At 54.0% G+C, this 12867-nt stretch overlaps 1 protein-coding gene and 1 long non-coding RNA gene across 11 annotated transcripts in view; one reads left to right on the forward strand and one right to left on the reverse strand.

Moving 5' to 3' along the window:
- The window catches only part of PAQR5 (progestin and adipoQ receptor family member 5), an 81546-nt gene that overhangs the window by 13455 nt on the left and 55224 nt on the right, over window positions 1–12867 (reverse strand). For 6 of the 10 annotated variants that reach the window (XM_070622228.1, XM_008541548.2, XM_008541538.2 and 3 more), the window contains 3 exons: window positions 10409–10536; window positions 7211–7416; window positions 3210–3336 (listed from right to left, as the gene is read on the reverse strand). In XM_070622228.1, coding sequence (XP_070478329.1) covers window positions 3210–3336; window positions 7211–7416; window positions 10409–10536 — 461 coding nt within the window. Of the gene's footprint in view, window positions 1–3209; window positions 3337–7210; window positions 7417–10408; window positions 10537–10838; window positions 11724–12867 lie in introns of those variants that run through there. The other 4 variants (XM_070622220.1, XM_070622247.1, XM_070622194.1 and 1 more) reach the window with 4 other exon arrangements.
- LOC139083754 (uncharacterized) lies at window positions 11098–12587 on the forward strand. Its single transcript, XR_011540658.1, has 2 exons — window positions 11098–11194; window positions 12272–12587. It is a non-coding gene; the product is annotated as an uncharacterized lncRNA (long non-coding RNA).

Consider the following 12867-nt stretch of genomic DNA (forward strand, 5'->3'; position numbering starts at 1 on the left):
CAGTGGCTGTTAACACGCCTGGAAGCCCCTCAAGTCCTGGAATTGTCTTCCCGGGAAGATTACTGTCCTTCCCAAGCATAGGGCCAGTCCTCAGTGGGACACAGATGGCCCGCTTTTGGGGCCCCTCTCCAGGCACTTCCAGCCTTGCAGCCTCTGGCAGCTCAGAAGCTCCTTGCTGTCTCCCAATGCCGTCCCATCCCCGCTGGCCCCTTCCCCCTTGCCCAGGCTGTTCACTAGCCCAGAAGGCCCTTCCCTCCTCTCCAGCTAAAGTGTCCAACTTCCCTCAATACTCAGTCCCAATGCCACTTCTCAAAACCCTTTGCATCCAGGTAGGCATCATAGTGTATTACCATCATTTGTTTATGTTACATTCTGTAATGCTGCCCTCTAAAGGCCATTGAGTGGGTGGATGGGCGGGTGGGTAGATAGATAGATGGATAGATGGATGGATGGATGGATGGATGGATGGATGGATGGATGGGTGGATGGATGGATGGCTAGGTGGGTAGATGGATGGGTAGAAAGGAGGGTGGGTGGGTGGGTGGGTGGATGGATGGATGGATGGATGGGTGGATGGGTGGGTAGAAGGGTGGGTGGGTGGATGGATGGATGGGTGGATAGGTGGGCAGATGGATGGGTAGAAGCGTGGGTGGGTAGATGGATGGATGGGTGGATAGGTGGGCAGATGGATGGGTAGAAGGGTGAGTGGGTAGAGGGGTGGATGGGTGGATAGGTGGGGAGATGGATGGGTAGAAGGGTGGGTGGGTGGATGGATGGATGGGTGGATAGGTGGGCAGATGGATGAGTAGAAGGGTAGGTGGATGGGTAGGTAGATGGATGGATGGGTGGATGGTTGGAATAGCCACAGATGTGCCCTATAAATAAACAGAAATAATCCATTTCATTGACAGAAAGAAGCCCTTAAACATGGACATTTAAGAGATTCCTGGCCAACCTGCCCTGCCAAACAAGTTTGTCCAAAGGTAACAGGCGTGCTGCATCCAAAAGACCCATTCATTGTCTCTGAACAATCACGGAGGACTCCCGGCTAGAAGAAAACAATCTACCCTGGTGGCTTACAGGTGATTCAGGAAACTTAAAAAAAAAAAGCAGCAAATGTTGCAAGAATTTGCATCAGGAGCTCATGGTGAAGCAATCCTGGATCGAGAACTTTGGGACCTTTCTTCCACACCCACGGAGCCTTCCCTGGCCCTCAGCCCACAGTGCTCACCTCACTGTCCTCTGATCCTAAATTCCAAACACCAGAGCCACACAGCCCTGCAGGAGCTAACCAGACAGGACAGTGACCGTCCAAGGACCAGATCCAGGTGTGTCCAGGTCCCTGGACCAGGCCCGTCTGTGAGCCCACGCATCCAGGCACTGTGCCTCTGGGACATGCTTCCTCTCTCTCAGACCGTTTCTAGCATCACTGTTACTTTCCTACGTGTGTTACACCTTGTCTCACCCAAGTAGAGACTGGCTCTCCTCCCCTCGCCCTCGCGTGTGCAGCCCTCACAGCTCCGGCCTGGCACGGAGGCTGCGCTTCAGAGAGCTTTGAATCGCCAGAGCCCTGAGGAACTGGGGGAGATCCGATTCTGTTTTCTACCCCTAGGGGCAGACCCCATCTCCTTGCAGCTACAGGGGAGCTCTGGAACTTCCGGGGAGAGGAAGGGAGAGTTTACCACCAACTCCCAGCCCAGGCCTTTCCACGGGATGAAGCAACACAAAACCCGGGGCTGAGACTGTGCCCAGGAACGAAACTCACTCCCACGTAAGCAACCCCAGGCTTCCAACCCGTCTCAGGACGGGTAAGTGGAAGGCAAGTTGGGGCAAGTGTTCTTGATGCTGTTTAAAAATCTATCCTTTCATTTTTAAAGAAAACCAGTTTGTCAAGTATGTGAAACTTGCCTACTTCTCGATCCCACAAAACCTGTGTCACTCGAAGAAAGCTGGAGCCAAGATCCCTGCCGAGAAGTCAGAGACGCACACCGCTCCCTCCCAGTTTCTCCTGGGGCAGGGGAGAGTGGACGGCTGCAAGTAATACTAATTCTGCGAGGCCCGTGGCAGTCCAACAGGGAGATGCGAATGGGCTCGCTGGAACCACGGCTGGGGGGATAGAAGGTCACGTGTGACCTGCCAGCCTGCCTTGATGCTTTTCCTAACCCTCCACCCCAGGCCCCAAAAGCACCCAGCAGCCTGGCACCATGCAGACAGGGCTGTCGCCCCGACACCACCATGTGAGAGGATCCTAAGTACTTTAGGGACCTGGAAGTTTGGGCAGTTCACTTTTACAAAGAGCTGAATAAACCAGAGGAGTTATCCTCAAATCAATGTCTCTTGTGCCCACACACCAATGAGCTTTCTTGAGTGAAAAGGAAAGAAATATAGAGGGAATGAGAGCCAATGTGACTCATAGCCATGGGGCTCCCTGGGGATGTGCTGGACATCTGAGCATCATCCATCACCCATCACACACACCTAGAGGCAGGCCCACTCCAGCACTGTTAGCAGACTGGCCACTGATGGGCACATGCTCTGGGCCAGGTGTTCTGAGTACGTTACCTGTAATCCTCACATCCGTCTCACAGAGTAGATGTGTTGGCCCCATTTGATGGATAAGCAAACTGAGATTCAAGGAGGATAAGTGACTTGTCCAGCAACAGGACCAGCTACATAATCTGTAGGGCCTCATGCAATACTCTTGTTCAAAAATCATTAAGAGGGCTGGCCCCGGGGCCGAGTGGTTGAGTTCACGCGCTCTGCTTCAGTGGCCCAGGGTTTCGCCGGTTTGGATCCTGGGCACGGACATAGCACTGCTCATCAGGCCATGCTGAGGCAGCATCTCATACCACAGCTGGAAGGACCCACAACTAAAAATACACAACTATGTACCGGGGGGCTATGGGGAGAAAAAGGAAAAATAAAATCTTAAAAAGAAAAAAATCATTAAGAATTTCAAGACAGCAACAGCAGGGCATTGAACCAAGTGTGGAGCCGTCCTGTTGGCAGGGCCCTAGGCACCTGCACAGGCTGTGTGCCCACGAAGCTGATCCTGCCTGGCCACAGGAAGCCCGCCTGGAGCTGCGTCCCAGGCCCCCAAGTGCCTGCCCTTTCCACCGAGCCCGCCTCTTTTGCTGGCCCCTCAGCAGTCCATGGGGCCGACTGCTCAGTCCCCTCCCCGTCCCACTTGAGATGGAGGGGCCGGGTACCTGGAGTAGCAGGAGAGGCCGGTGCTGATGATGGTGTTCAGCACAGCCAGGGTCACATAGTAGTCGTGGAAGGTGGTATGCACCAGCGCATCAGGAAACGTATAGGCCGAGTAGGCGATGGCTGAGCCTGGGGAAGAAAAAGCAGCTTTGGGCAAGAAGCCAGGATGCAGCACTGTCTGGACTCCTTTCGAGGACCAACCCAGCCTCTGGCTGAACCCTCATCATCCCCACAGACCAGGGGCCATCCTGTCACTGCAGCCTTACTTATGCCATCACCTCTTCTAGAATGTCCTCCTCTCCCTTCTCTGCCTACCCAAATCCTGTCCTGAGAACTTATGACAAGCCCAGCAATGCGCCAAGGGCTTTACACACATTCACTCACATAACCTTTACAATCACCCTGTGACATAAATCCTGCACTTATCCTCATTTTACAGATGAGGAAACAGGGGCACAGAGAGGTTTAGTAACCCACCCAGGGACACACAGCTGGAGAGCGGCAAAGCCAACCTTCAAACACAAGCAATAGTCTCTGCTGTTAACCACATGCTAGGGTCCATGACAGCCCAGTGTGCTCAGCTTTGCTCTGAATATGCACATTCTCACCTGCCCGACGACATGACATGTGTGGACAGATCAATGTTGTGGAGAGGGAGGGCCCTTGCCCAGGTGAGGCGTATCATGTCAGTGGGCTGGGTAACGGCCAGCTGAGAGGCTGGATGTAAGAGGCTGGCCTCAGTGTTTTGTTTTGGAGTTTGTGAGAGAGGGGCTACCTAAGGACCTTCTAGAGACCTGTCTGCTGTGTGTGTTAGGGGATGGGGATCACCCAGGGAGTTGGACCATGTGAGAGCAGAGGCCTTTTACTTGAAAGAACAGGAGAGATCACTGTCCTTTTCAAGGGGGCCAGGTGTGTGGCCAGAGGCCTGGACCAGATGGCCTCTCTGGGCACCCTCACCTGCTGAGGTCCCTTCTGGGAGAGGCAGCCACAGGGCTGTCAGCCCAGGGCCTGAAGAATCACCTGTTATTCCAAAGACTCAGCAGCCTTGGATCCTACTCAAGGCTGAAACAGGCCTCGGGCCTCGCACGGTCAACCCCTGCCTCTGATCCATTCAGCGGCCAGAGACTAGTGAAGTCAAGTGCCATTCCCAGGTGATGTAGGCAGAAAGGGCCAGAATCGCCTCCTCCTGGCACAGTGCTCCCCACGCCAGCAGGCTGCCTGTGAGATTCCAGCTGGAACAGCCTCCACCAGGGCAGACAAACTCTTCTCTCAGCCTGGTGCTACGGGGAAGTTCCTATCTGGACCAGGATGCATTCACTCTCTGTTTACTGACTGGGGCCACGGTGCGTGCCAAGCTCCGAGCACAATACAAGAGCAAGGGAGCCTCAGGCCCTGCCACAAACTGCAGCGGGAAGCAAAGCTGATCAGCGCCTCCAGGCGGTTCTGGTGTGAGTGGGCGCTCAGGATGATGGGCATCCAGCAAGGGGCTGACCTTGAAACCTCCTTGGAAGATGGAGGATTCTGACAGGTGGCCAGGGGCAGGAAGGGCCTTCCGGGCAGCAGGCACGGGGGACAGCTCTGGATGCCAGACTAAGGACAATGAAGTTCCTTTTTCAGGTGATAGGGAGCCCCCCAGTTTTTGACTGGGGTATTAAGATGACCAAAGCCTACTGAAAGTGAATAGGGTGGCCTAGAGGGAGGAACAGCTGGAAATCAGGGAGGAAGCTGGAGCAAATGCCCCCATCCAGGGAGTGAGGGTTTCCCCAGGGATGGAGGAGTGAGAATGGGGAGGGGAGGTGGCTGCAGACAATGGGGCTGGGAGTTCCGGGGAAGCCAGGGGCTCTCTCGCTGATCAGACCTTCCTTCCATGTTTACTGAACACCCCCATGTCAGACACTCGGCTACGTACGGGCTGGAAAACCAAAACATCTGTTCTCAGGGAGCTGTTCCAGTGAGCAGCAGAAATGAAGGAACCACTGATACGCCTGGGGACCAGAGTGACATGGAGATGGGTCCAGCCTGGGGGCATGGAGGGAGCCACAGGCAGGGGTCCCTGAGGCTCCCGGGGCCCTGGCTCTGCCGTTTACAAGCTGTGTGACCTGAAGAACTCGCCTTCACTGTGCCCCATGATTCTCACCTACAGCAGGGGTGTAAGGATAGTCCCTGCCTCAGGGAACTGACATTAGGGCTAATGAGATGATGCGGTAGTGGCTACCCTCCAATGCTTACTACATGCCAGGCGCTGTCTAACGTGCTTCCCTTACAAAACTCATTTAATCTTCAAAACATCCTACGAGGAAGATATTATGCCAATTTTGTGGATGAGAGAATTGACTGCTGAAGAGATTAAGAAACTTGCTCAAGAGCATATAACTATCAGGGGTGGTGGCAGGCGGGCCACTAAGCACGGTGTGTGTCAGGCGCTCAGCACGGAGTCTGCTGCCCAGTGATTGCTCCTATCGTGAGTGAGTCCGGAGCAGGCGATCAAGAGCTATGGGGCCACAGGGCTGAGGAGCTTGGCTGAAGCTGAGTTAGCTGAACTTGTTAACTGATTAGAGAGGATGGTGGAAGTGGGCTGGGCACAGAGGAGAAAGAGGGAGGGGGAACTTGAGGATTATTTACAGATCTCTGACCTGAGGGCGAGCAGCTGCGAGGGCAGGGGTGGGGAGGACGGGCCAGTCTCTGTCACAGGGCTGGAGGTGACGAGGACCTCAGGTGAGCCGTTTAAACTGGAGACGGGGGTTGGGAGTGCCTCGTCCCCGGGTGTTAGGGGATGGGGATCACCCAGGGAGTTGGACCATGTGAGAGCAGAGGCCCAAGGACCGATTCTGAGCTCGCCCGCCTACATGGAGAGAGCAGAGGAAGGGGAACCAGCGAAGGAGAACGAGAATGTGGACGATGGGCGAACTGGAGGCAGTGACGCAGCAGGGACCAGAGGAAAGGAGGGAGTGTGGAGAGCCCAGGAAGCCAGACCCTGAGAGTCCGCAGGAGGCTGGGTCCTCGGCAACCAGAGTGTCAGTGGACGGTGGGGACTGGGCAGCAGGGCCCTGAGGAGTGGGAGGTGAGGCAGTAAAGACTGTGTGTATACATGTGTGTACTTATGTGTGATGTGTGTATGCAGGTGTATTGTGTGGATGTGTACATGTGTGCGTGAGAAGGAAGAGAGAGGGGGAAGTAGGATGGAGGGGGGCTCCTCTTGGTCCAGGGAAGACAATGACTTTGCTTTCACACCGGGAGCAGGGTCAAGAGGGAGAAGAGGCTAGAATCGGGATGCAAGGAGAGATGGATGCCCACAATTGGGGGAGAGGAGACCAGAGGAAGGGGCATCATACTTAAAGGAAAACAGGAGGAGGCTGGGGCGTTAACGCCCAAGCTTACCAGTTGTGGCTTCACCACACCGTTCCCGTGGCCCTGAGCCCGTCTCTAACTCCTCTAAGCCTCCGGACAAACGGGGCTCCTGACCCCCAGCCCTCCTTGCTGCCCGACCCGACAGGACCCGCCCTGATATTCACACTGGCTCACCCTGGCTGCAAGAGCAGATTGTTACCGTTTCAGAGAACTTGCAAGCCAATTGTTAAACACAGCCATCATTAAAAATTAGATGACATAAACTTACAATTAAATAAATCATACTAATAAAAGTAATAAATACTCAATTAATGTATCTGTATAGAGGAATTACTATGTAATGGCGTGCTACGCCGTCCTCTCCCCAACCGTGTTCAGTGATGTCCTGTTGGCACCTTGAAGTCAGCCATGGTGGGAGTGCGTACACCACACAAATCAGCAAACACCACAGATGTCCCCAGAGAACCAGCTGTTAAACATCTGCCAGCACACCTGTGGACACGTTTCTTACAAAACCCTCGTCAGGAAGCTGGGCAGGCACTGGCATTCCTGTGACTCTTCTGCAAGCCCACCAAAGTATCCTGTGCCCCAGCTCCAGAGGAAGGGGCAGCAGCCCAGTCACCGGGGGGGAGGGCAAGCGCAGGGCCCCACGTACCCAGGCCGAAGAGGTTGACGGCACCGTAGTCCAGGAAGTAGCAGATGTGCCGGGCGTTCCTGGACATGGAGCTGAAGGTGTGCGCACAGCTAGACGCAAGGGGGTACACGCAGCTGGTGCCCATGTACACAAGCAGAGGCCAGGAGTAGCTGTCATTCTGGATGTCTGTCACATACAGTACGGTCACAAACCTCCACGCGAAGAACCTGGAACACAGCATGACCCGCTCAAGCTCCGGGGCCAGGGCCGGGCGCTCCTCTTCTACTCCTCGCCTGGCTCCCTTCTGCCTGCCATGACCCAGGATAACTGATCCCTGTGTATTCTCACTGTGAGGGAGGGAGGGTGAGTGGGGGCCTTTTTCGGTTATAAATGGGCAGGAGAGGTAAGAAGAGAGCCTTTGGGGTTATCTAGCCCAGTTCCTTCCCCATCTGGTGGTGACAGAATCCCTCTGACAGCATCTTGCCCCAGTGATTCTCCAACCTCAGTTTGCATGTTTCCAGGGATGGGGAGCTCACCACCTCCCAAGGCAGCTCTGAGTGTTGGAAAGTCCTTCACTGAGCTGCCATCTGTCTCCCTGGAATCTATCTTCCTTTGATCAGCTTTAGTTCTCCCCATCAGGACCATGGAAAACAAGCCCATCAAGTATCTTAAGGCCGTCTTCATGACCCCGCCCCACCTCTTTGAATTTTACATTAAATAACCTCAGCGCATTCGGCCATTCCTCACAGGATCCAAATTTGGCCTTGTCACCATCCCTGTCATTTGTCTATGTCCCCCTTGCAGGAAGGCTCCTCAAACAGCAGCAGTTCCCAGGTGGGGCCCTGAAAGTCTGGAAGACAACAGGACTTTCTCCTCCCCCCTCTTCCACACTATTCCTCCACTAACATGGCCATCACTTTTCTGAGCGGCCTAGTCCCACGCTGAGTCTCGGCCGAGCCTGGATCTCTCGGCTCCATCTCCACACAGAGACATTGCACAGTTCTGCATCAGACCTGCCTCACCTATAACTCATGCAAGGGGGTCCTGCTTGCAGAGCTGCCCACATCCACGAGCGGCTCCTAGAAAGCGGCCCCCTTTCCCACTAACTCTCCCAGGGCAGGAGACGACAAAGTCCTTCACACAGGAACCCAAGGAGTGTCACTAAATCCTCTGGCTACACTGTGACCTTTGTCCTCCTGTCCCAGCAGAAATAAAACTTTCGCTACCTGCCCATTCTCAACACATATCCTTTTATTATCTTGAGACCATTCCCTAGTCCCAGTTCCTTCGGGCATCTCACTCCAGGCTCTCCCAAGCCCTTCCAGCTACTGCGCGTTGCTCAATGGTATCGTCTCTCCGTGCCTGGCAGTGTAGGGGTGTCGTACGCAGTGGGGCGCCTCAGCCCGTGTGGTTCGGCTGTAAAACAGCCAAGAAGTCATCCCTCGGAATCTGCACACAGGAGCTCGAGACCCACAAACAAGGATGGACAGGCCAGCATTCTTTGTAGCAGCACAAATCTTAAAACAGCCTAAATCAGCCATAATACAGAATACCACGCAGCTGCTCAAAAGCTTGAGAGTCCTGTGGGTCAGAGATCTCCAAGGGAAATGAGCAAAGGAAGAGCAGTGGGAAGGAAGAGCGCAGGGCTGGGTGCTCACACATCACAGACGCCCACGTCTGTAGAAGAGCTCTCTGGGACAACGGAGGAGAGAAGGTCACCTGGTGGCTCCAGGGAGGAGAGGGGCCAGGGGAGGACACTGACTCTCTTCCCCTCTGCAAGTTATAAGTTATTAGCATGTAGACTTTTCCTGGAGTTTACTTAGGTTTACTTAAATTTAAAATGACAAACAGCCTCCCGCTGCCACGCTGACCAGTCTGCAGGCCCTAGGAATTTTCTTTTTATTTTTAAAGATTGGCACCTGAGCTAACAACTGTTGCCTGCCAATCTTTTTTTTTTTTTTTTCCTGCTTTATCTCCCCAAACCCCATGTACATAGTTGTATATCTTAGTTGCAGGTCCTTCTAGTTGTGGCATGTGGGACGCCGCCTCAGCGTGGCCCGACGAGCAGTGCCATATCTGCGCCCAGGATCTGAACTGGCTAAACCCTGGGCCACCACAGCGGAGAGTGCAAACTTAACCACTCGGCCACGGGGCCGGCCCCCTTAGGAATTCTTTACAGACGGCCTATTCCATCCCAAGGCTGAGCTCTCTCTCCTCTCCCCTGGGGAGGGTTCTGGCACCAAACAGCCTTCCCCTGCGTTGTGGCCTTGCGGGGTGTCTTCTGACTTCTGATCAAGCAAGCTGCCTTCCTTGGGCCCGTCTCCACTCTGCACACTCTGGGGTCCCTCCTACTCTCTTGGCCTCTTGACACGATTGGGAGAGGATGTCCAGAGACCAGCCTGTGCCAGTACTTTCTGTGTGATGTAAGCAAGCCACCCGCTTCTCTGGGCCACATCTATGTCAGCCAGCAGAATCCTCAGTGGGACGGTGTCCTACATGACCTCTGAGGTCCTTCCAAGCCCTGACATCTATAACTCGGTGTTCTGACTCCGCCTTCACCCTCCCCTCTCCCCTCATTATGCCCAGCACGAGGTGTGTGACGTTGGTCTTCAGCCCCCACCGTCCTCCCTCTTTACCTTCCTGGCAACAACCATTTCTGCGTACGCGCTCCCCAGAGCTTTGCTCTTAGCTGCTCCGTTACAGTGCTGCCTGACCAAGTGCCCCACAGCTGCTGTGGTTCCAGAACGACTACAGGGCACCCACAGCTCTGTGCCCAATGCCTTGCCAACGTCTTCTCCCATACTCGTCATGGCAACCTTGGAGAAGATGCAGACTATCACTCCCGCTTTGCAGATGGGAAAATGCAAAGCTCAGAAAGGTTAAGGGACTTGCTCAAGCTCCTGACATTTTCACCAGGGCTTCTGCCAGACCCACAAAGCCTCCAAGACTGCAGGGGACAAGGTCAAGTCAGGCCATGGAGCAGGGGAGCAGGGAAAGACCCAGGAGCCGCCAGGAGCCCCTCAACTCCTACCACAATCCACGCCCTAAAGCTCGCCCCAGCAGCGGGCCTCGACGTCCCCCAGCTCCACAGCCATGCACCATGGGGACCCCCCTAAATCCCAGAGCAGAATCTCAGCCCTCCCAACAGGCTGTGTTTTAAAGAAGCCCCACTTCCCAGAGCTCCTCAATGAGAAGGCCAGTCAAGGGGGTGGAAGGTACCAGAAGGGCAGCAAGTGAGTCCAGATGTTGAGAGTCTCATTGGTCATTTGGAAAAGGCTGAGGACACAGGCAGTGGCGGAACTCTGTGGATGTCGGTAGCCAAAGAGGATGCCCTGCTCATGGAACACCTGCAGGGGAAGAGAAGGGGGCACCGAGGTGAGATGAGAGGCTGGCGGGGAGGTCTCAGGAGGGATGCCTCCAGCAGTATCTAGGTTCGTCCCGGGCCTGTCAAGTGTGCACTTGTACACTTGAGCCTGGAACACTTGACCCCAAGTCCTTGACCTGTCAAGCCGCTCCCCTCCCGTGCTCCCTCCCGTGGCTTCTAAACTCCCACGTCCTTCGAGTAGCCTGCAGCCAGCTGGAGGAGGGTCTTCAAGGCCCTGGCTCCCCCTGGGAATCCAGCCTGTCCTGCGTTCCCAGATGCACTTACTCTTGTCATGAATATTGCTTACGAATCTGGTTTTGTGCCCTCTGCCTGGGGCCTACAGCCCGGCATTTGGATGTCTTCGTGGTTAGCTGACATATATGCTGTCTGTCCGAGCTGACACGCCTCGGATGTCAGGGGCTGGTGGGAAGATCTCTGCAGAAGAGCCCCCCAGGGCCAGGACATATTCACCAAGGCGCTTCATAAAGGGCTTTTGATGATGAAGACTATGATGGCATCAGCCGGGGCTGCAGGGAGAGGAGAAGGCTGGCCCACAGCAGGGCCCACACAAGCCACCCCAGTGCAGCCCACTTGGCAAGCCTCTCAGTAGCCACCCCCAGTGAGAAAGTTGGACCAGTCAGGTAAAACACGGGGTATCAACCTGCCTGTCGGACCGCATTACATCCATTACAAATGGTAATTGTGAAGATGAGGCCAGAGGGACAAAAGCTCACAACGCAATATTAAGTGAAAAAAAGTAGAACGTAAATTGTATCCCTGCCATGACTATGGAAACTATGGGAATCGAAGTACACGTGGTGGGGCAGAGGCCGGAGGAACAGAGAAAAGTGAGGTTTCAGTGTTGAGGCCGCAGGATTTGCAGACTTCTTCCCTTTGTGTTGATTTAGACCAAGCTTTCTCAATCTCGACACTAGTGACATTTGGGGCCAGATAATTCTCTGTTGTAGGGGGCTGTCCTAGGCATTGTTTAGCAGTATCCATGGCCTCTCCCTAACAGATGCCAGTTACACACACCGAACCCGCCTCCCAAGTCGTGACAACCAAAAATGTCTCCAGATATGGCCAATGTCCCCTGGGGGCAAAATCTCCCCCCAGTTAAGAACCACTGATTTAGATGAATGTTGTTATAATCTTTGAAAAGAAAATCGTAAATGAGCAGGTTAATTGAGGCACATAATAACAATGATAACATTAGTGATCGTAATATAAATCAAGTCACAACAAATCGCAAAGGCTTCCCTTTGATTTTCTAGGACTGTGGGAGGAATGCAAGGCTGGGAGAATTCTCACCTAGCCACCCATCGCTCATTTGGGTTCCCAACTTCTTAGTCTAAGAGGATCTCGATTCAAAAGCACACAATATATGACATAACTTGTACTATCTCTTGAGGTCCTGCATCAAGAGGGCACATGGAATAGCAGAGAGAGTAACAAGTCATCAGAGTAAAGAGTCAAATCTGGGCCCCTGAGGTGCCCTATGACCTTGACCTTGACCACAAGTCTCAGGGCCTCAGCTTCCTCACACGATATGGGAGGCGGTAGCTAGCTGCATGGTCAGTCCATCCCTTCTTAGTTCAATTCTGAGTTCAACTGGTCAACTGTGTGGGGAGGGGATCACGAAATTGGTTCATGGTCCAGTGAAGAAATACTATTTGAATTAGGTTTGGGTGTTAGCTAATTAAAGTGATTTGTTTCAGTTTTTGATCCACCGTTCAATTCTGCTGATGCCCGCGTTTCCAGTGGACGGGCCTCTCTAACAGGCAGCAGGAATCTTGGCTGGCAGCTGCCCACCCCACCAGGACTGCTGACAAGGAGGCAAAGGGGCCCACGGCCTTCAGACTTCTGATCCCTGTGAGGAGGCTGGCGTGTGCTTGGCTGGCACGTGGAAGACCCTCCAGCACAAACTATGGGTCCATCATTCTACCTCTCACTTTCTTTTGTTCTTCCTTTTTTTCATTATTTTATTAAAGCATTGGCCTCTTGTTAAAATGCAAGGATGCCAAAGAGGAGGAATCGTTATTAATTACTCACTCCTTCATATGAATGATTACTCCTATGTAGCAGGCGAGCCCATGACAAGAGGCCTGCAGAACCTGGGCATGTAGGGGTGGTGGTCCACAGGGAGGAAGCAGGGTGGGGCTGCAGGACAGCCCGGACACAGTGATGACAGAGGTGGGCTGGGGATGGTCAGGAGCCAGAGGGGGAGACCACCTATATTTTGCCCAGGGTCACTCAGAGAGTGACCTCTGTCCTTCTCTCTTTGGGCCCTGCATTCTGGGAGGCAAGAGAGGAC

This window comes from Equus przewalskii, chromosome 1 (genome assembly GCF_037783145.1).
Source record: "Equus przewalskii isolate Varuska chromosome 1, EquPr2, whole genome shotgun sequence".
Classification (NCBI taxonomy): Eukaryota; Metazoa; Chordata; class Mammalia; order Perissodactyla; family Equidae; genus Equus; species Equus przewalskii.